General features: G+C 39.7%; 1 protein-coding gene across 1 annotated transcript in view; it reads left to right on the top strand.

Annotated features, from left to right (window-relative positions):
* Positions 1 to 22261, top strand: part of Gna13 (G protein subunit alpha 13) — a 40917-nt gene extending 18656 nt beyond the window's left edge. Inside the window, exons 3-4 of the mRNA XM_090349872.1 lie at positions 12617 to 12667; positions 16964 to 22261. Of these exons, the coding sequence (XP_090205998.1) occupies positions 12617 to 12667; positions 16964 to 17536 (624 nt within the window). The 3' untranslated portion in view covers positions 17537 to 22261. The remainder of the gene's footprint in view (positions 1 to 12616; positions 12668 to 16963) is intronic.
* Positions 22262 to 23433: the final 1172 nt, after the last annotated feature.

Below are 23433 nucleotides of genomic sequence, written 5' to 3'. Positions count from 1 at the left end.
CAGAAGAGTTCACTATCAGTTAATGATATTGCAGATATGTTTGGCCACATAAATACCAAAGAAGTTCTCATTTTTGAACAGCTGCTCATTTGTGTCCTGGGGATTGAATGCTCAGTATACTGTTTACATCTAAGCTGTATACCTCCTCCCATGTATTTTAAATTTCTGATAATACCCAGTACAATGGAAATGCTGTGTAAATAGGTTTCATACTATATTCTCAAAGAAAGGACAAGAATCTGTGTGTTTTATACAGGCACAATTGTCTTTCTTTACTTCGGGTCACATTATATAGCTCAAGCCGGTCTCAAACTTGTGATCCTCCTGCCTCAGTCTCCCAAATGGATTACAGGCATGTGATACTGTGCCCAGTCCAGACAATTTTTTTTTGCAAATATTTTTCATCTGTGTTAGTTGAATTTACTAGCATGTAACTTGATTGTTTCACATGTGATCACTTCCCACTTAGAGAAGTCAAAACCTTGATGGGTCACTCATTCTCTAGCAAATCTATGTTGTGGGCCTGGGAACTGAAGTGAACTGCCTATATGAATGCCCTATGAAAGCTTCCAGTCTAGAGTGAAGCAGATAGGTCAGTAGTGGCAAATGATGGTGAAGATGCTACTCTCTACTGCGTTTGTAACTCTTCCACCATGAGAATACAGAATCACTAGTGTTGGCTAGAAAGCCCAAGAGACCTAAGGGCAAGCAATGCATAAAGCATGAACCATAGAATGTAAAGACATGATGGTTTTGCTTCTAGAGCCCAGATTTAAAATCAGAGCTGCAAAACTCTGAGCTCATGTCTGATACTGACATGCTACATCTCATAATAGCAAAATTAACTAAAGGCTACCTTAGAAACAGGAACCTACATGCCAGTGTAAATTTTGAGCTATTTCCACATTCAGTAGTATTTAGAAATCTTCTCAAGTTAACATTGCTTTGTTGTCTGACAAGATTGGGAGATATGGTGAGGAAGGTAGTTAATGCTTCTTGTGGGCTGGGTAAAACGTTTCTGGCGAATGAGTTCATCATAATAGATGTCATACTAAACCAGTGGTGGAGTGACCTGCGATTTCTTCTCACTTGTTTCTTCTCATTTATTAATTAATGTTAATTGTGCAGTAGTTGAATTTGGGCTGTGAATATTAACCTAGAACCCAACTTCTTGAATATGTGATTGATTTTTGTCTACTAGTTCTGCAACTTGAACTCAGGACCTGGCTCTTGCTCTACTTTCTTGATTATAGGCTGACTGCCATTTGACTATGCTAACTACGCCTCCAATTCTGGCTTTTTGCTCGTTAACTGGAGACAAGACTCTCTCAAATATGTCTATTATGGCTGACTTTTAACTATGATTTTAAGATCTCAAACTCCTGAGTAGTTTAGCTAGCATTCTAGGCATGAGCCACTAATGTGCTTAATGTGTTTCCACATTATTATAAAAAATTCTTGCAGAGCTCTCTCTTTAGAGAGCAGGAAAGAACTAGAACTGTTCTTGGGAAATATGTCTTGTGTTAAAAAATTATACATTCCTTTCCCCCCCCCAAACAAACAGTTGAGGTGGTTTCTTTCTGGGAATAAAAAATAATAGTTTAGTACTGAAAAATTCTAGTTCTATAAAAGATAAATTATTTATGCTGTTGAGAGTAATATATGATTTGGCTCTTTTCAAAAATATTTTAAATTTGAGGAATTTTCAAGGCTCATAATTCTTAATTGTATTATTATTATTATGTGAAAATGCATAGTGTTTGTAGGGAATGGCTTCCTGAATCCAAAGTAGCTAGCTTATTTGTGTAATTTTTTTTGGCTGGGGGGTGGGGGGGGCGGTTATCGGGCTTGAACTCTGGCCTGGGTGCTGTCACTGAGCTCTTCAGCTCGAGGCAGCCGCCCTACCCTTGAGCCACAAGCCCCACTTCCCATTTTATAGTGATTAATTGTAGATAGGCGTCTCTTGGGGGGCTAGTAGTAGAGTGCTTGCCTAGCATGCACAAAGACCCAGGTTCCATTCCTCAGCACCACATACATAGAAAAAGGCCAGAAATGGTGCTGTGGCTCAAATGGTAGAGCTCTAGCCTTGCAAAAGCCCAAGGACATTGCCCAGGCCCTGAGTTCAAGGACTGGCAAAAAAATAATGTCTCTCGGCTTTGTATTGCTCAGGCTAGCTTTGAACCTTGATCCTCAGATCTCAGCCTCCTGAGTAGCTAGGATTATAGGCCTGAGCCGGTAATGGATGTGAACTTCTTATTTAAGTAGAAAATTCTTAGGAACGGAAGGTATTAGTACTGACTGGTAATGAGAAATAAATAGTACCATATTGTTACCCTACTGGTCAGAATTAGATTTTCTATCAGAGTTAGTGCATCTCTGCAGTTTCCCACTTTTTTTTTTGGCCAGTCCTAGGCTTGAGCTCAGGGCCCGAGCTCTGTCCTTGGAGTTTCTCAAGGCTAGAGTTCTACCACTTGAACCTCAGCACCACTTCTGGCTTTTTTCTATGTATGTGGTACCGAGGAATCGAACCCAGGTCTTCATGCATGCTAGGCAAGCACTCTACTACTAGGCCAAACTTCTGGCCCCTCTCACAGTTTTTCCCTTGTTTTTTTTTTTTTTTTCTTCTATTTCTTCCTTTTCTTCTTTTTCTTTTATGTTATTTTTTATTTTGGTTTTTTTTTTCTTCATTTTTCTAATTCTCACAGTTCTTTTTCCTGGCTTTGAACTCAGCCTTACACTTGGTAGGTAGGCTACACTACTATCATCATTCCCACATGTGGAGTTTCATAAGGTAACAAAATATCTTACAAAGCATGTATGAATTTATACATGCTTATTATATTTAGAAAACTTTTTTCTCTGCTTCTCCAGATGAAGCATGTAAATAAGGACCTCTAAACTGGAGATGTTGGTGCACTCCTATAATCACTTAGCAGTTGAGAGGCTGAGGCAAGAGAATTTAGAGCTTGAGATCAGGCTGGACTATATGTGAACTAAATACATGTCAAGACCCTATTACATAAGAGAAAGACAGACAGAGGCAGACAGATGAGGTATGCCAAGTTGTTTGTAGCTCTAACCGATAATTCTAGCTCCTGGAGATGCTAAGATCAGTAAATCTAAGGACCTAAAGCAGAAGCAGTTCAGATTCTGTCACAAACAGAAGCTGAACATGGTGGCATGTCGGGGATAGGAAGTGGCACCCTATCTCAAAAATAATTCATGTGGGGGCCAGGAGTTTGGCCTAGTGGTTAAAGTGCTTGCCTAGCATGCATGAAGACCCAGGTTCGATTCCTTGGTACCACATACATAGAAAAAAGCTGGGGGCCGGGAGTTTGGCCAAGTGGTAGAGTACTTGCCTAGCATGCACGAAGACCCGGGTTCGATTCCTTGGTACCACATACTTAGAAAAAGCCGGAAGTGGTGCTGAGGCTCAGGTGGTAGAGCTCTAGCCTTGAGAAAAGTCCAGGAACAATGCTCAGGCCCTGAGCTTAAGGCCAGGACTGGCCCCCCCTCCCCCCCAAAAAAAAGCTGGAAGTGGTGCTGAGGCTCAAGTGGTAGAGCTCTAGCCTTGAGAAAGTCCAAGGCCATTGCTCAGGCCCTGAGCTCAAGCCCAGGACTGGCAAAAAATAAATGAATGAATGAATGAATGAATGAATAAATAATTCATTCATGTGAAAAAGGTCTAGAGGTGCCTTAGCTGTAGAGCACCTACCGAGCAATCTCTTTAAGACCTGAGTCCTAACCCTAGTATTGCCAAAGGGGGGAAGGATTAAATGAAGATCCCTTTCATGTCTTCTGTATATGGTAAAAAAGTAACTTAACTGTTGTACAGTCTATTTTAATTAGAAATTGGTGGGACTCCAAGGAAACTTGAGAAAAAATGAGGGTCATTAAGATTATTAGCCATTCATTATTTAGGTGGTATGCCTAACAGAAAAACTTGATATAATGAATGTATTAACTGAGAGTAAGGCAATTCACAGAATAAAGTTAATAGTTTTTTTTTTCTTCAAAAAGTATTATTTTTAGTCAGCCACCAGTGACTCAGGCCTAGCTACTCAGAAAAGTGAGATCTGAGAATTCTGGTTCATTGCCAAACCAGACAGACAAAGTCTGTGAAACATTTTTTTTTTTCCAGTCCTGGGGCTTGAACTCAGGGCCTGAACACTGTTCTTGGGCTTTCTCAAGGCTAGTACTCTACCACTTGAGCCACAGCAGTTCCAGCTTTATGTATGTGGTACGGAGGAATCAAACCATGGTCTTTGTGCATTCTAGGCAAGCAACCTTACCACTAGCCCAAACTCCTGGCCCAAGTCTGTGAAACTCTTATCTCCAATTAACAATCAAAAAAAAAAAATGCCATAAGTGGAACTGTGGCTCACGTGGTAGAGTGCTAACCCTGAGCAAAAATAAAAACAAAACAACAACAACAAAAACTTAGGGACAGCACCCAGGACCTGAGTTCAAGTCCCAGAACTGGCACAAAAAAAGAAATCTTTTTTTTTGGGGGGGGGGGTCAGTTGTGGGACTTACTCTGGGCCTGGACACTGTCCTGAGCTCTTCAGCTTAAGGCTACTGCCTACTCCTTGAGTCACATGTTACTCCCTGTTTTCTGGTGGTTAATTGGAAATAAGAGTCACTCCAACTCCCATGCCCAGGCTGTCCTTGAACCCTGATCCTCAGATCTCAGCCTCCTGAGTAGATAGGATTTACAGGCATGAGCCACTGGCACCCGGCTCAAAAAAAAAAAACTTATTTTTATTTTTTGTACAAGTTAAATACTAGATAAGCAAGTACATAAGTACTAAACTAGTAAAAACAAAAACTGGCATAGATTGGCCTGGAAATATGAAAACTAGTTTTCATATATTGAGAATTTGTAAATGTGTATGAAAAATACTAGAAATTTAACACTACATTTGGGGCTGGGAATGTGGCTTAGTGGTAGAGTACTTGCTTAGCATGGATGAAGCCCTGGGTTTCATTCCTCAGTACCACATAAACAGAAAAAAACTGGAAATGGTGCTGTGGCTTTTAGTGGTAGAGTGCTAGCCTTGAGCAAAAAGCTCAGGGACAGTGCCCACGCCCTGAGTTTAAGCCCCAGGACTGGCTAAATAAATAAATTTATATTTGCTTGCACTTAATTTTTGGTACATTTGGAAAAGTCTGTTTCATGAGCTATGCATCGTGTCAAATACTTTGATTTTTTTTCCCATAGAAAAATGAAGTAAAAAATATTTTTTAAGCTATCTCAAAGATAGATAAACAGACAAACCAGGCGAAATGAGAGTGTTAGAAGAGCATGAGTGAGAGGAGTGAAGCCCAGTCCTGCACTGGGAGAGACTAACAGTGTGCCTGTGCCTTCCTTGCCCTGCAGCGTGCTGCAGCCTGCTGCAGCCTGCCAGGTCTGCTCAAGCAGCTCTTCATTGTATTTTATTTTGAAATAAAATTTAAAGGGGAAATGAGTAGCTTAGTGATGCAAATGAGAGTCATTGATAAAGGCTTATTTCTAGATCTCTTATAGGCAAGTTAACCAGCTTTCTGTTGAAAGAGTTCCCCAAGCATAAGCTTAATGAACCCTGCCTAATTAATATTCAGAAAACATTTGGACCTGGATTTGTGTGGGGGCTTTAAGACTGCTGGAAGGTAAAGGCATATTATAGGCATACAAAAGCTTTATGCTAACAGGGAATTCACAATTGCAGTCAGCTTAAAGAATAACGTAGAATTCGAGTTTTCTATCTCTTATTTTTCTACTATTCTAGATTGCAGTGGAAAGACTTAAATACATAAACCTGTGGAAAGTACTTTAGCCCCTGCACTTAGATGTTTTAATTGTTTTAGAGCACAAATGTCTATTAGTTTTAAGTTATACTGCCATTTTCAGAATCATATGTGCTCTTAAATTTCAAAAGAAACTTTCTTACTATATTTAAATTATCTTGGAAATACAGATTCTTTGAATTTTAATATTTTAAATTATATTTTGGGCAAAAAAATGTGTTAAGTGATGCCAGTTATGTAACTAAAAGGACTTCATTTCATAAAAATGGAATATCCACAGAAGTGGAGTTATGGCTCAAGTGATAGACTGGTAGCCTTGAGCTGAAGAGCTCAGGAAGAGTACTCAGGCCCAGAGTTCAAGCCCCATGACCAACCAAAAAATTAATAATAATAATAATAATAATAGAATACCCTATTTCACTCCTTTATTTTGTGTAATTAATTTTTTTCAAAATGAACTTTAGATCATATGCAAACATACTACATTTCTCAAGATTTTAATGATGGTTTGTTTTAATAGCAAATAACCTTTTTCTTTTTCCTTTTTTTTTTGGCTGTGCCGGTAAATGAACTGGGCTTTAAGCATGTCAGGCAAGCTCTACCACTGAGATAGTCTACAAACAAACTTTTGGACAGCCTATTATAAAATGGTCTACTACATATTTATAATACACATCATTCAAAATTCTCACTATCAATATATTTCATATCTGTCCAGTTTTCCAGTATTAGTAATCTGGCTATACTACCTGTTACAAACAGCTTTCTGATTCTTCAGGATCTGTGGCTCTTCACCACTTCTAGGGGTGTCCTCAACCTGACTCAGCCGTTGCTTGCAGTTTGAATCTGTAGAAACTTAACTTTAGTAGTTTTTTGTTTTTTTTGTTTTTTTGGTGAGTCATAGGGCTTGAACCCTGGGCCTGTTCACTGTCCCTGAGCTCTTCAGGTCAAGGCTACAGCCCCACTTCCCATTTTCTAGTGATTAATTGGAGATAAGAGTCTCACTGTCTTTAGTGCCTAGGCTAGCTTTGAACTCTGATCCTCAGATCTTGGCCTCCTGAGTAGCTAGGATTACAGGTGCGAACCACCATGCCCGGGCTTAGAAATATTTTTAATTCTTCTGAATCTATCCATGGAAAAAGCAATCCTGAAGTTTCAAGTTTCATCCATCATCTTTGCCCCTTCCAAATTCTATCTGAATATTATCCCTTTCAGATGACCACCATACTTGATCACTTTTATGGTGTATGTGTGTGTGTGTTATGTGCACTGGTACTGGGGCTTATACTCAAAAGCTTGAAACTTGCTGGGCTTGTTTAATCTTGGCTGGCTTTCTACCACTTGAGTCAAACCACCCCCATTCTAGCATTTTTTTACTGGTTAATTGACGATAAAGTTTCACAAACTTTTCTGCCTAGGCTGGCTTCAAACTACAATTCTTCAAGTCTTACCTCCTCCATAGCTAGGATTACAGGCATGTGTCACCATTACCTGCTGGTTTGTATTTTTAATTGATAACATTTAATGATTACTTGCAGTAATCCATTTTGTCTTAATGTCTTTCCATAACCACTGTCCATGGTGCTTTTCACAGTAAGTAGACATACTAGTAGTGTGCTCATGCCTTAGAAGAATGAATTCTTACTCAAATAATTCATTATAAACTTAAATTCATCTTTTGATTTTCTACTTTATTTGCATCTTCATAAACATGACATTTTTGTGTTAGGCAATTATTTTAAAAAACTTCCTGGTTCAATATATTTGTTCATAATAACTGACATTTACAGAAATGATAAGATGGAAACAGGATGTCAAAGGGGAAGTTACAATACAAGAAAGAGTTCAATGATGTGTCCGTGTCTATCTTGCTGTGTGCACAGTAATACTGCTGCTACTGAGCAAAGGGACTTTGAAAGTGCTACAAGCAGTATCTTCTATGTCATTAACAAAGGATGTGGAGTTAAAAATGTTACTACTGAGTGTAGAGGAGTTAAAATGGTGGAAAGTCAGACTAGACCAAGAATCAGCAAAACTTAAAAGTTTTATTTCTACAGTAAGAACTAGTTCTAATTCTTGCTGCTAAAATAGATTGTTTTGTTTTTCAATTTCTGCCACTAAAATAGTTTTCTTGGCTAAGTCTTCTAATTTCTATGGCTTTCAAGCTTCTGGTCTATCACATAGAGGTTCTTGAACCTCTTCCAATTACTTTGTCTCTCCCTATATGACAGTGAATTCCTTAAATGAGGTAGAAAGGGAGGTGTGATAGGAATATGCACAACTGTTTCAGAAAGCACAGTGAGATTCCTTTTGCTTGGAATTGTTTCTAAGGGCAAAACTTGGGGTCCTGTTCTTCTTTGTGTCTTTTAGGAGCTTGACTTTATGTCTAGAATACCAAGTAAAATCATTTTTGCCCGCAAAATCTCACAGTATAAGCTGTGAGATTTAGAACCGTAGCAAAATAGGAAATAAAGTTTGTCTGAAATGCTGGATCTAACTTAAGTGTTCTGCCACTTTGAGCTACAGCTCCACTTCTGATTTGCTGGTTGTTAATTGGAGATAGATAAGAGTCTCATGAGCACTCCTGTCTGCCTGGGCTGGCTTCCAACTGCGATCCTCAGATCTCAGCCTCCTGAGTAGCTAGGCTTACAGTTGTGAGCCACCAGCACCCATTTTGCCATGCTTTTTAGTTGATGTGATCTCTACATCCTGAACTCGGAGTAACTCTTCTCACTGGGAGGCTTATATAGTCCTGTTTCTTTCCCTGGACAGGGTTCTTTGGCAGCTGCATTCATGCATGAGCTAGTTAACTCACATAGCGGTAGTGGCATTCTTTGTTTGGTTAGGTTAACAAGCTGCTTGAAACTTCAGGAGCAGACTTTTTTCATTTTTTTGTGAAGATATTTCATGTGGCAAACTGTTGCACCTTAAATTTTATGACTTTCCTCCTGTTGATTTCCTTAGGTCAGAAATAGGGTAAAGAGTGCTTACTTTGTGCTTTGTGTTCTTTAAGCTAGCTATAGTGTTACTGTAGAATAGACAAGTGTTTAATCATCCAGCTTGATTCCGAATTAGCCACAGTCCAGTGAACTTAAAAGCCAAAAACATTCAAAATCCTCTTGTGTTCTTTTCAGTATATATGAACTTATGGTAGTTTTTAAATGTATAACAGTACAGTGACAGTAGAAACATCTTCATGTTCTAACTTTGTCACTGAAGTTCATAGTGTCCCAAGCTATGCTACATAGCTGAAAGAACTATTCCTGGCCTCTGCCTGTACTGCTTCCCTTGGGTTTGGGGCATGAAAACAACCACCAGTGATTACGAGCAAGTGTGGCTAGGTACCAACACAGTTTTATATAGGGACACTGAAATATGAATTTCATGTTGTGAAATGACATGTTTAGTTTTCCTTTTTTTTTTTTAACATAGCTGTTTAAAAATGGTTCTAAACCAGGCAGTGGGCTGGATTTAGCCTACAGGCTATAGTTTGTGGATGAATCTCTAATCTACAAAGAACCCAAGCAACACAAATTCACTGTTATGGCTGAAGTCATATAATTTTTTTCAGTGTTACTATGGTGAAGATCATTTTTAAATATCTTGGTACATCCTGCCAAATTGCTTTCTCAGATGCATATGCACATGTACACATGTATGTGTATGGGGGGCTTTGAATTAAAAGCATCTGTATTTGATTCTCAACTTTATAGACTTGACAGTTATAGCTAATTCTGAATGTTCATCTCTACTTTTTTTGATTCTCTTCTGTAAGTAGAGTTGTTCCTTTGTTATTGACATGAAGCATTTATCTCAAGAAGATCAGGCTATTTCTTCTTCTGTACTCTTGACACGGTTAATCATTTGTATATTTCCTACTCTCCATTCTTATTAACAGAAGAATCTGTAGCAGAACCTGTGAAGTGAAACCATGAATTAATGTATCTGCTTTTGGAGGAGTGGTGGTACCAGGGTTTGAACCCAGGGCCTTGCTCTCACTGGCATACTTTTTTGATTGGAGAGTTATTTTAAATCAAAATCTACTATCCAGGGGAATAGCATCTAAAGTGTGTATACTCCTTGAATAGACAGTGGTTGGGTGATAGAGGAGAAAGCAAAGTACTCAGTTGGCAGAGGGAACCTTTTGTAGGACTTTGAGATATTAGAAGCCCATCTGTGTTCAAATGTGACTGATTAAAAATACTTTACTTTCAACTTTGTGGTCTTAGACTGTAAATTATAGTGGCATTACTAGAAGTTAAGGTTTAACAGTGGGAGCACATATATTTTTATATAATTATTACAACTTGATTTAAGTGAGATTATGAATTCCTAATAAACAAAACATGTAATTTGGAGCCCAAAGACTTAAGATTCTCCTCTTAGGAAAAGCAATTCAATTTGGAGGCTTCTAAGAAAAGAACTGTTTAAATACATTTCTTAAATAGTTTTAATACCCAAAAAAGAACGAAGAGGATGATTTTCTTGCTTTTTTTCGTCTTTGAGAGAGAATATGCCATAAAGTTACTGTTAGCCATATTTCAAACCGCCAAAATCAAATAATATAGTTCAGTCTATACTAATAAATCATTGAGCCCAAATATATTACAGAATTCATGTTTTATATATGTCAGAAAGCTTGGCTGGGGATGTAGCTCAGTGATAACACTTACCTAGCATATTCACAAAAGGTCCTTTCCCCCCTCAACAAACAAGTAAACAAAAACCAAGAAACTAATGTAATTCCACAGTTTTTGTACAGCCAAACATTTAAGTAGTAGTACTGTATTGGATGAGTAAAGACTTAAAAAAACCTAAGATGAATTCAGGTCAGGTTTTGCTGCCAGTGTTGTGCCAAGCTTAGAAAAACAAAGGGAGCGGTGAGGGCTATAATCCTTCATTTTGTAATCTACTTTGGCTTTATTGGTATATTTCACATGTCTTTCAAATATAACTTATTTAATAGCTGAATTCATCAAATTATTTCCCCAATGCTACGTGATGGAATGCACTTCTGCCTTTGCTTTTGTAAGTAGTACTGAGAAAATAACCTTTTTATGTGTACTTTTTTTTTTTGGTCCTGGAAAACAAACCCAGGTCTTGCATCTGATGGCAAGCTTTGTATTACTGAGCCACATTCCCAGCCCCTAGTTTTCTCAACAGCATCTCACTATAGACCACACTGGCCTCAAACTTAAAATCTTCATACTTCTGTCTCCCGAATACCAGCATCACAGGCAGATACCACCACACCTGAGTTGTGTGTACCATTTTGTTTATGCTGAGTAAGTTTCTCAGAAGGTAACAAAGATGAAAAGTTTTATGGAGCATGCTTATTCTAATTTTCTAAAACATGGTCCTTGGAATGAATGTACCAGTTAGTTCCTCTGCACCCTCCCAAATAATGCATTGGTTGTATAAGCATTTACTTTAAGACAGAGGGGAAAAGTTGCAGCTTCAGATAACACTAAAGTCATCTGACCATCAGGTAGATGAGGAATCCTTATCAGAGTACATTTTTGTATAGTTGGACTTTCGTTGTGACTTCAGTGTGGTGCTCACTTCTTTTTCAGCAGAGCTCCCTTGTTCTAAGGTCCCTGACACTAGCACCTTCAAGTTTGTGCCCTAGTTAACTAGAGCATCTAAAGAACACTTTCATATAGTCTTGGCTTATATTGCCTTCATCTAGATTCACAGTTGGCCTTCATCTAGATTCACAGTTGGCCGGGGGGGGCGCGGGGGAGAGTATTTCACCTGAACTATATTATTTGACTTTGGGGGTATGAAGCACTGGTAGAGCTCTTGGGTCAGCAAATAGCAAGTATCTTAAGAATGCTTTTAAACTCTTAGGGAGACTTAGAAAAAGCAAGTTAGTCTATAATGGGCTTATTATTGATGCTTTTTAATGAATTAATAGTTTTGTTAAAAATTGCTGTAACTTAAGCATCTTAAGACATAAAAGGGATATTGAGACCAAAAAGTCAAGTCAGGGATTTGTAGAGTAATTCCAGACCTCCCCTGGAGTACAGAAACTGGAACCCAGATCAGCTAAATGGGAACCTACAGTCTCTGGTGGTCTCAAGTGGTTCTCTGTGAGCCCCACAGCCCAGCCTTCCTCAATCACAGAAGCAGCTTCAGGCAGTGGCGGGCCCTTCAGGCTGCAGAGTCCTTTGGAAAGTTGAGGGCTGGAAGACTCAAAATGGGTCCCCTCTTGTGTCCACTGGCTTTAGGACTGTATTTGCAGACACGAAGTCCTGATGAAATTGTTCATAGATACGGAAGTCTGGGCTCAGAAAAGAATGACACTCAGGAAAGCATTCCCTGGAGCTGTCTAAGCCTTTGATACCACCTGGAATCTTCTGGAGTACAGTTTGCCCAGGCCCATCCTTAGAGACATTACATGTTGTTCTTCCCTCATCTTTGGTATATTCTTATCCCTGAAGATATAATCACTCTGGCTGTCCACAAAAAGGATCTCATGTAGATTTTAGCTGTGGGTGTTGTCCTCACAAGCAAATTTCACCTTTTCTGTATCTTTTCTTCGGATATGTGGTTCTGTCAGGAAGCATACATGTCATCCCAACCAGATAGATGGATCATTTGGTGTATGGCTTTTGCAAACCGTTCGTTCCGTTAACAGCCTTGGCAAATTTACCATTTGGGTAGGAAAGTTTTTTTTTATTATTCATTTTTTTGGAAGCCTTTGTTGTTGATTTTGAATTGGTGACTAAACCAAGTATGTGTAGATTAAGTATACACAAGACGGCGTAACACCAACAGGATCTTCCATTTTTTAACACCACATAATTATTTATTTTCTTATTTTTAGGGTGAATCTGTAAAATATTTCCTGGACAACTTGGATAAACTTGGAGAATCAGTAAGTATTAAAACCAAATGTGTGTGTTCACTGATATTTGAAGGCACTTTTATTTTGGGGTACCCTCTTAAGAAGTTTATAAAAGGCATGCATTAAGCTATTTATTTCTTCCTTTTTTCCCCTAATGATAATAGTCTAATAGTCTGACTCATCCTACCCATTTTAAAGTTGATAAATTATTAAGGATTTTTAATGAAAACAATTGTTTTTAGTTAAGACATTTCTGTTGTTGTTTTGTTTTCAATATACTCTAAGCTTCTGCCTGCTTCATGGAGGAATCTCCTTATCCACTATTTTGTGAAGCTTTTTTTTTTTTTTCCCCCAGTCCTGGGCTTGAGCTCAGGGCCTGAGCACTGTCCTTGGACTTTCTCAAGGCTAGAGCTCTACCACTTGAGCCTCAGCACCACTTCCAGCTTTTTTCTATGTATGTGGTACCAAGGAATCAAACCCCGGTCTTCGTGCATGCTAGGCAAGCACTCAACCACTAGGCCAAACTCCCGGCCCCTGTGAAGAAGCTTTTATTTTTGAAAAAAAGATTGCACGTTTTCTGTTACCTTTCAAGCTAAGCGGAATTTGAGAGAACACAGTGAGTAAGTGAGTTCCACACCTTGAAGTAAATGGCATTTTCTAGTTCAGGACTCTGTTGAGTTACACACAGTGGTCTTGATTCTTGGTTCCTGGCAAAAGAGCCTCTGTGGGATAAAAGGAACAAGCCTTGAGAAGAAACTCTGTTATCCTCTGAGTGTTTTTCTCAGAGCCTGTGACTCAGCTGATGCTGGCCTGGCTCTGGCTCCCCATACACACACAGGCTGAGAGCACTGCTTGACTGTTCTATGAGTGTATTTGACAGAGTTCGTTTCAAGGGGTCTACAGCTTAGAACATGCTTCAAAACTGTTTCTAGGGCTGTTCACTCAGTGGGTTTGGTGTGGCTTCATTTGTCACCTCTTTAAACAAATTTCTGTCACAAATGTTAATGCAGTCTTAGGAGTTCCTTGAGGTTTTTAACCTTAAAAATGTAATTGAAGAAGGTGCAGAATGAAGAGTTGGAAAGTCCTGTGCTGATGTATTTTAGTATTTAGGGCAGGTAGAACAGCACCCTCTTTCTTCCCTAACAGCTTCATTTGCAGTTTCTAGTATTAGTTTCTAAGCTGTCTTCTGCCTTCAAGCCAGTGCATTTTTTCCTGCTATTTTCTAGACACATATCCTCCAGAACTTGAGATCTCTATAGTTTGTTTTACTCACTCACTCCACATTAGTGAACTTTGTACTAAGTTCTGTTTTACTACTGTGATTTTGTCTAGTCAGATAATAATCTTAAGGGATAAAAGTTAAGTATAGGCTAATTGGAGAAAAGTCTTTTTAGGTAAACAATCTTTATTTCCCCCTCCTTTTGGTGGTACTGGACTATGAACTCAGGGTCTTGGTTTTGCTAGTCAGTTTTCTACAACTTGAGCCATGCTCCTAGGTCTCCTTTTCTCCCCTCTCCCCCCTCCCTTCTTTCTTTCTGGGGCTTGAACTCAGGGCCTGGGCACTGTCCCTAAGCTTCTTTTGTTCAAGGCTAGCATTCTACAACTGGCCACAGTACTACTTTCCACCTTTCCTGTGTATGCACTACTAAGGAATAGAATCCAGGGCTTGAAGAAAGCAGTCTACTATTAAGCCACCTTCCGAGCCATTAGTTACTTTTCAAATAAAATCCCATACTTTCACCCTATGGTCCTTCTATGTGTGTTTCCTGCATGATATTTACACACCACTACCGCACATTTTTTTTTTTTTACTGTTGAGGTGGGGTCTCAATATTTTTTCTCAGAATGGCCTCAAACCATAGTCCTCCCAATCTTATGCACCCCAGTAGCTAGGATTAGAGACATGCTACCATGTCCCCTTTAATATTTTTAAGATTTCCTTCCTCTTTTCTAATGTTGCCTTGACCTGCTCTTTTCAGTTTATCTCTTCAGATAAGTCTTGGTTGAGCACATCATTCAAGCAGTTCTTGCTTCTTGGGATCAGCCCTCATTTCCTTCCTTCATGGCATGAATTACCAGTGATAATGACCGTACATTTATCTTTTATTTCTCTTTCTCCATAAAGGCCAGGACCTCGTGGTGAAGGAGTAAGTCTCTGGTGCAGCCTTATGTTGAGAACAATACAGAAGCCACATCTAGAATAAAAAGAGCTATGTGATCAGTGTAAAGGAGAAGAGGATGTATCTGGGGGGCTGCATTTCGCCAATGATTCTTTGCATATTAGACAAGTCATAGGATTTCATTTCATGTCCTATCTCTTACAAAAGTCCCAGAGTTGTCAGAGCACTGTAGTGTGCTGAGCCTAGAGCATTCTGGGAGGTAGAACAGCACCCAGAGGTCAAGGACATGTCCTGCAAACAGACTGCCTGGATTCACATCCCAGGCCCATTAGAGCTAGGTTCTGTGTGGCCTCAGGCATCTCTAAACTTCACTTGCTCCATCCAGCAGATGGGCATAGTAAGAGGACCAGCTCATAACATTGTAGGGCAGTGCATGAAATAACCCCAGAAGGGGCAGTTAATGTAGCAGGTACTATGCTAGTTGTTTTGTTCTTTGATCTCTATATTTAATAAACTCAGTCTAGCCAGAGAGACAGAATTAACCCTACATGAAGCAAGTACAAGACAATTAAATGATACCGATTGTGAAGATAATATTTGCAAGTAGTTTACAGGCAGAAGAAAGATACCTTGGCTGGAAAAGTTTGAGCTAGTTTGTAAGAGTAAATGAGCATGAAGTGCCTGAAGGATTGGTTATATTTGTTTATATAAGGAGATGTGGCCCACCCAGGTGGGAGACAACTGGTGTCTGCTGAAGCATAAGTGACCTTCCCAGCTCTAGCTTATTAAAACAGATTTCTAAAAGGCAATGACTTGAGTTTTTACCCACTGCATTGCCCTTGCCTCATTGTGCAAACAGATGAACATGCAGTGGTGTTGAGATGAGGCATCATGTGGGACTTGATGCTAAGCACTGTGGGCAGCTTGAGCAGAACGGCTTCCTGATCACAGAGGACCAGGTACAAGGGAGGCCCCTTTCCTGATCCATGCTACAGAAAGGTTAGTCTGAGAGAGGTTTGCAGTGGTCAAGAGGTAGGCCCAAGAGATACTGGACTTCCCAGGCAAAGAAACTTGAAGAGATGACAGTCTGTGGCTGAAATGATTTGTTGAACGAGAGCAAGGGAGCCTAACAGATCCAAAGAAGGAAAGATGGTAGGGAAGAGAACAAAGTAATGGACAGACTTAAAGGGGCGAGATGTAGAAAGGGTATAGCTTAGGGGACTTGCTCAGAAGAATACAGGAAGACTCTTGTGTATTTTGGCAACTAGACTGAAGTGCCCCTGACTGTGAGCATCTCAAGCTATGGAGGTGTACCTGGGGGCTCCAGCCTCTTCTCATCCCTGTTCAGCAGTGGATGTCATGGTTGTAGCAACTGTCACACATCAGCTCTCTTCTGCATGACAGGGTTAAGGCTAGAGGTTAAATGATGGCTCACAATCATACAACTAGTGTGTGGCCAGAGTCTTCAATTCAGCCCTCATCTATATACTCTTCTGCCAGGCACTCAGCATCTGATGCTATTTTCTTGTGTTCTGTGCTCATTCTAGTTTCCTAACTGGATTGCTTGTTCATATTAAACACAGTAATACAAAACTTGTTACAGTTACTAAATTTGAAAACTTTTCAAAAAGCTCAGGACTGAAGTAGGTCACATAAACATACATTTATAAACTCATCCCACACCTGGAAAGGGGGTTTTCAGTGTCCAGAATCATTAAACCTTTCTGCTGTTGACATATAATCTTGTATTTCTGGTTATTTTCATCTCAGAAAACAGTCCAAATGGAAAAAAAAGAATTACATGTATAAGAGTTTTAACTGCCAATTTAGAAAGAACCTAAATGAATGCCAGTATGGGAATGATAAGATAATCACAGCCGATTAATGTGCATGAGATGTAACAGAATAGCACTGAGAGGAGCCAGTAACAAAATGTTGAGCAAAAGTAGGGAAAAGCAGGCTAAAAACTCAGTGCAAGTGCTAGAAAACTACCAGGTTTGCAAGGCATACCTATAATACTCAGGAAGTTGAGACAGGAGGATCAAGAGTTCACGGCCAACCTGGGATATAGACTGAGGCCCTGTGTCAAGAAAGAAAAGGAAAAAGAAACCTTGTTTGCATACCCATTTATTAAGCTGGTTAGTAGCCCATTAAGAATTCTAGTAATTCCTTTTGGATGACTATGTTTGGAACTTTTCTTTTCCAGGATTACATTCCATCACAGCAAGACATTTTGCTTGCCAGAAGACCCACCAAAGGCATCCACGAATATGACTTTGAAATTAAAAATGTCCCTTTCAAAATGGTTGACGTGGGTGGTCAGCGGTCAGAACGGAAACGCTGGTTTGAATGCTTCGACAGTGTGACATCCATACTGTTTCTTGTTTCCTCAAGTGAATTTGATCAGGTGCTCATGGAGGATCGACTGACCAATCGCCTTACAGAATCTCTGAACATTTTTGAAACAATCGTCAACAATCGGGTCTTCAGCAATGTGTCTATAATACTCTTCCTGAACAAGACAGACTTGCTTGAGGAGAAAGTGCAAATTGTAAGCATCAAAGACTATTTCCTAGAATTTGAAGGGGATCCACACTGCTTAAGAGACGTCCAAAAATTCCTGGTGGAGTGTTTCCGAAGCAAACGCCGGGACCAGCAGCAGAAGCCCTTGTACCACCACTTCACCACTGCCATCAACACGGAGAACATCCGGCTGGTGTTCCGCGACGTGAAGGACACGATCCTCCACGACAACCTCAAGCAGCTCATGCTGCAGTGACCCGCGCAGACGCGGGCTGAGAGTACCCTTTTGTGTCGGATGGTTTCCATTTGTGCCGGTTTTTTAAAAAAATAGTTTACAACAGGAAATTAGAAAACAATCTCGATTCTGTGTTTAACTTCTTGGAAATCCTAGTCCTTCTACTGCCTTTGGTTTGTGGCTGAAAGCTGCTGAGTAACGAACGCCGCCCTGTTTGTGTCTGCCGGAGTTCAGGCCCTGGCCAGTTTCATCAGGCTTCCACTCAAATCCAGTTGTATTTCCTGGCCAATCTCAGACTAGGTGTGTTTCTTTTATATTTCAAATTGAATACTGTAGTGCCAAGTGTAGACAGTGTAGGACTGGTCATTGAAAGGTCTTTATCTGCCTTACAGAGAGAAGAACACGCCATGCCTAGCTTTAGAATGACCATGTTATGAAAGGGCTATTGGAAAAGGTTTGATCTAAGAATTGCTAGTCTAGATTATACAGGTTTAGCTCTGGTGTGTTTATAATTGCTTATACACACAACAGCTGTTTTGTGAGTTTCTTTGGCTCATGGGGGTAATGTTCTTAGTGTTTTAAAGTTTACATAAGTATTTCTGGTCTGATGCAAGTGAGTTCACAAATGGTACCAAGGAGCAAAAAAGACAAGCAAATGTTATAGATAATATTTTGGTCAGAATTAATGGGCAAAAAGCAACTTGCCCTTTTCATGTTTATTTATCATGTAATTTAATGTGCCATTAGCAAAATATTGGGGCCATCGCATGACCTAAAACACACAAGCACCTTGGTAGCCGAAGTAGACATCCCCGTCTCAAATGCCATGTGCTCTTTCAGTCCTACATCAGGGGACTTGCAGCTGACTGAAGGACCACTGCTGCACCCCATTCTCCCTCCGCTGTCCTGCCCCCTCCAAGTACCTTCATACTGTGGCACTGAACAGAGTCTTTGTTTATGTGGAGCTGGCCAAGGGCACTACTTTCCTGACAGATGACTCAAGAAGGCATTATTTGAGATTCTTATTCATTCTTGGTGTGTCTCTAAAGATATACAGTACGCACATGTTTGTGCAGTTACTGTTGGTGAGATGCCAGCTTTATGGAGGTACATTTTAACTGTTTGGATGGAGAATGCTTCTAAGGATAGGTGGTCATTTTCTGTTGGTTCACACATTTGACCCCCCCCCAACCCACCACCAGTACTTACAGATTCATCTGTGCCCATCGCTTTGTAATTTCAGATACAGTTTGCAGTACTAAAACTGCTGTCTTGTAGGTTCCATGTAGTGTTTGCATTGGAGATATATATGTACAAAGTTAGGAAGCATTTGCAAGTGTGCCACTTTTCTGCTTTTCTTGAAAATTGTGATGAAGACTGTGATATCTGTCACTTTGCTGTACAGCTGACTATGTTCTCAGGTATTCTACTGACCATTCAAAGACTGTCCACATGTGGCTCACCCAGCCTTTCCATATCAGTGGCTCTGTGTGTGGCTGTGAGATAGAGGAGCTGGGCCTGTCAGTGCACAGGAGGGATCTGTTCTTGACATGCTGACTCTTCTTGCATCAAGGTTTTCCTATAACTGCATTTGTGTGAAGTCCAGTGTTTTCCTGCCTTGAGCCCCTCAACATATGCAGGTCTCCTGAGTGCAACTCCTGCATGTCTCACTACTTCTACATCTAGTGCTTCTTGCCAAAAAAACACATTGTTTGAATTTGCGGGATAGCATAGCTCTGCAGTTAATGAATTTTGGGGTATGTGCACAGTAACATTTGATTTGTTCCATGTCAGTTTTGCAAATAATTTTGTTGGATGACCAGTGAGGGCTGAAGTGTAGACTCTTGGTCTTATTGAGACAGCTTGAAGAGAACCATAAACATGACTCTATAAAGCAGAAATAGCTGGATTCCCCTGTTTTACTCTCACCAAGCAATGTTAAAACACCAACTAGACAAAGTATTGTGTAGGCACTTGCAATTTTCTTCTGATGCCTGTGTAATGCCTCAGAACCAGTGTGATTTTAAAGTAAAACCCAGAATGTATTTTGAGGCAGTAAATTGCTTCTGTGTTACTTAGGCAAACTTGTGTGGACGTCTGGTAGAACTGTGAGGCTCAACAGGAAGGCTTTAGGTCACATGTTTCTCTAGGCTGTAATTTAAACTGTTCAAATGGAGTTCAATGCCTACATTGTAAACACTAAGTCTTTTTGAATTGAAATACCACTGTGTGAGGAGGGAGGTGAAATGTCAGGAGCACCGTGGAAAAGGTGGCCAGAAGCATCCCAAACCTCTAAAAGGCAAGTCCCGTCACACTTGAACTTCTTTGCTGTGTTCAGTTTTCCAAATCTTTGGTTATGATTTGGAATAAAATGTGCCTAATTCTATATCCCTTTCTGTTCTTAAATCTGAATGCCTTCTCATTTGTTTATCTGAGGACCTATCACACAGTGTCTTCATTCACCTTCAAGGAATTCACAGTATACAGAGTTGCCTTATAAATCAAAGAACAACATAAATTTAGACCTTAATCTTTTATAAGGAAAAGGTTTTCAGTGTTCTCCAAAGATCTAAGTAATCCAAGATACGTTTCTCTCACATAAATACTATTTTAATAGCCTGGATTTTTGCTTTCTGCCAAATGTACAATTGAAATCTTCAGTGCATTTTTACTGTCTGGAACGGGTGCTTGTTAGCCCAAATGCCTCCGCAGCCAAAGACCGCCATGCGGAATGAGGAAGACCGTTTCTGTTTTCTGTCTTTCACCAAGTGCTGATGGGTACTTTTCATTGATAGCACCCCCATACACACTTCATCTCGCATGGGACTGTTGTTTGGTTTGTGTCTTCGGTTGGTTTGAAGCAGGAGGAAGAACGCCTACCTTAACACCACAGTGATTAGAAGTACCAGTTTAGATTTGGCAAGAAATTTTGTGTCCTACAGTTAAACCTTCAGATTCAGCCCAGATACTTCATTTTTGTTAAAGTGTTTTTTAGCATTAGTATAAATATTTGGTTATGCCTTATTGATATGAAGAATAAAGTTACTAAGCAAGGCTGTTATACCCTGAAATTGAAATCGCTATTTGAGAAACCCTCAAATTGGTGCTTTCTTTATCTAATGAGACCTTCATACAAAACTCCACACAAGCCTTTGGACAGAATATAATAGGAAGGCCAACTATCAGTGTTAACTCTTAATTTCTCTTTGGATCTATGAAATCATGCCTGTAAAACCAGCCCAACCTTTGTAACATGTTCCCTAATAAATGTAGAGAAAGCTACTCTTACCTTTTTGTTTCTTTTAGTTTTATTTGAGGGATGAAGAACAACTTTGCACTTGCATATTTCATTGACTTAGTGAAAGTCTGACTGGTAGCCGTGGTCACTGTGTCTCTTCCACTATTCCAGCACCTGTTCAACTGCATGGGTCACAGACGATGTGTCTTTGTATTGTGCTGCTTGACTAAGTAGTGATTTTTGTTTTTTAGGGCTTGGACACATACTGACATTTCAGTTGAGTAGACAGGAGAAGGGCAGAGATTACAAGTGGTATATCCCCAATCAAGCCAGTGATGCAGTCCACGCCCACTTTATGGTACGAGGTTAGGGCTTAATAAACGTAAACTAGAGTGCAGTATGAGTCTAAACCTGAGCATTTTAAACCAATTATTGTTGGCTCTCTCCAGTACTGTTATGTAGTTATTAGCTTCAGGCAGCAGGTGATTATTAGCACCTTTGAAGTACAGTGTTTGTACCGCTAACATTCTTCTGCCTGTACACAAGTGTAGAGTCAGCACTTACATTAATACATTCACCTTGTGGCATTTCGGACTAACTGGTTTCAAATGCCAGAGCTTGAATGGAACATTATTGTGGTTATTCTCTTGTTTGACACAGCGTCTTGAATTCACAATCCTCCAGCCTCTACCTCCTGAGTGCCAGGATTATAGGCATACCCCACCATGCATTTGGCTGGAAATTTGGTTTTGTTTTGTTTTTTAATAGTAATAATATGACAGCATTTTTTGGTTTGATTAAAGGTCTTTGTGTCCTATCCAGATCTGCTGTTAATAGGGATGCAAATTTACAGATGGGTTGAAATCTGCTGGAATCAGTGAGTGTCCAGATTGTAATAAACTACTTGGAATGTGATTCGTTTGTATGTATAAAGTTTGATAGTAAGTGATGAATTTGTCCTCAGTCATGCCTGTTTGATGGTACCAGGAATGGAGGGGAGCGAGGGAAAAGGGATTGTTACAAGTGTACTCATTGCAACAGACTATGCCATTTCCCCTTTCTTTGCCTCTTACTTGAAAGCAGAATCGCAAAATGTTCTAAATGGCTTTTCTCTATGTCTCACTCTCCTGGGTGAGAGCTCATCTGCCACAAGAAGCCTTATCAAAAGTATATTTTGTAACAACCTCATAGATACTGTACCTAACAAAACATGATTTGTATTAGCTCCCTGTAAAAGTATTTGTGGCTTAGGATTTTTTACATATATTCTTTTATAACCTCTAGGAACTAAGCACATTATCTGATATTGTTGTAAAAAAATTTTTCTTGGTCAGTGCTTTAGTTCAAGTTTAGCAATAAATTATTTCTAAAGGAGGTGTAGGAATAGAAAGAATGGTTTGATTTATAAAATGAGTTGCTGTTCATTGAGGTTTTACTTTTGTACATATTTTGCCAAAAAAAGTCTTGCTCTTAATATTTGCTTTGTAAAAATTACTGACATTTAATAAACATGTATAAATGATTCAGTACTGTGATATTATTTACACTTAAGTCTGGCACAGTTGATGAGTATTACACTTCAAAGTGTTGGTTTTATCTACAGCCTCAGGCACTCCTGAGGCTTTTAGTAGAGTGCGCCTGAGTGTCTCCTTATAAAGATGGAGAGGAAGGGGTGCTTCTTCCCAGGGAGCTCTCCGCACCTGACCTTTCTGCCACAGCTGTCTACAGGTGTGTTTGGGCTACTAGCTCATCCAGTTGTGGCAAGTCTGCTTTTGTGTTGATGGTTACTGAAGTTGTAGTTTAAAACTACCCATACACTGCTTCTCATCTTTGTTCCAGTGAACTTTATTGAAGTAAGGTTTACCAAAAAGTTGTAAGAGAAGAGAGAGCCCCAGGACTCCACAGCCCGGTCGTGCTCTCCCCAGTGAATAGCTGGTTTGCTCTTTTGTCATCAGGGAATCAACACTGATAAGATGATGAAGAAAAGCCTCATTCTTATTTGGATTTAGTCTTTACCTGACGTCCTTTCACTATTCCAGAACCCACCCACCACTTAGCTGAGTCTCCTTCACGTCCCCCTGGCTGCTGCAGACTCAAGGGCAGTGTCCAGGCCCTGAGTTCAAGTCTTAGGACTGGTAAAACAAACAAAAAAACCCCAGTATTTGTGGATTGGTTTGGAGGTTGCAAAGAATGTTCTTGTCATATCATACCAAGTCTACTTAGGAGGACCAGTCTCCTTCCCTTTTACAATTTCAGCTAAATCAGAAGTTGTCAAATAACTTGACACATGCATACATCTTTTCTTTAAGACAGGATCTTGCTATGTGACTCAGACTAGCCTTCACCCTCCTGAGTGCTAGAATTACAAACATGTATCACCCTGCCTGGATTTATTAAAACTGTACTTGTCCTTTCCTACCCCCTAAACAAAATATGGGCTCTCCTTCACGATTGGAATTTCTAAGCAGGTTTAAATCAGTGTTCAGTGGCAATGGTTGGCCCGAGCATGTAACAAATAGAAATCCTTGTTTTAGGATCTCTCCTTTCATAGGAAATTTAACCATAGAGCCCACAGATGATTTAGATTCTGTATCTGAATACCTAAAAATAGATTATTTTAGATACGTCTTTAAGAGCATTCTACAAGATTTAAAATGTTTAGAAATTGGAACTAAAACTA

This window comes from Megascapheus bottae, chromosome 17 (genome assembly GCF_031878675.1).
Source record: "Megascapheus bottae isolate mThoBot1 chromosome 17, mThoBot2.hap1, whole genome shotgun sequence".
In the NCBI taxonomy this organism is placed as follows: Eukaryota; Metazoa; Chordata; class Mammalia; order Rodentia; family Geomyidae; genus Megascapheus; species Megascapheus bottae.
Note: the sequence above shows the minus strand (reverse complement) of the source record. Positions and strands in the feature narration are given on the sequence as shown.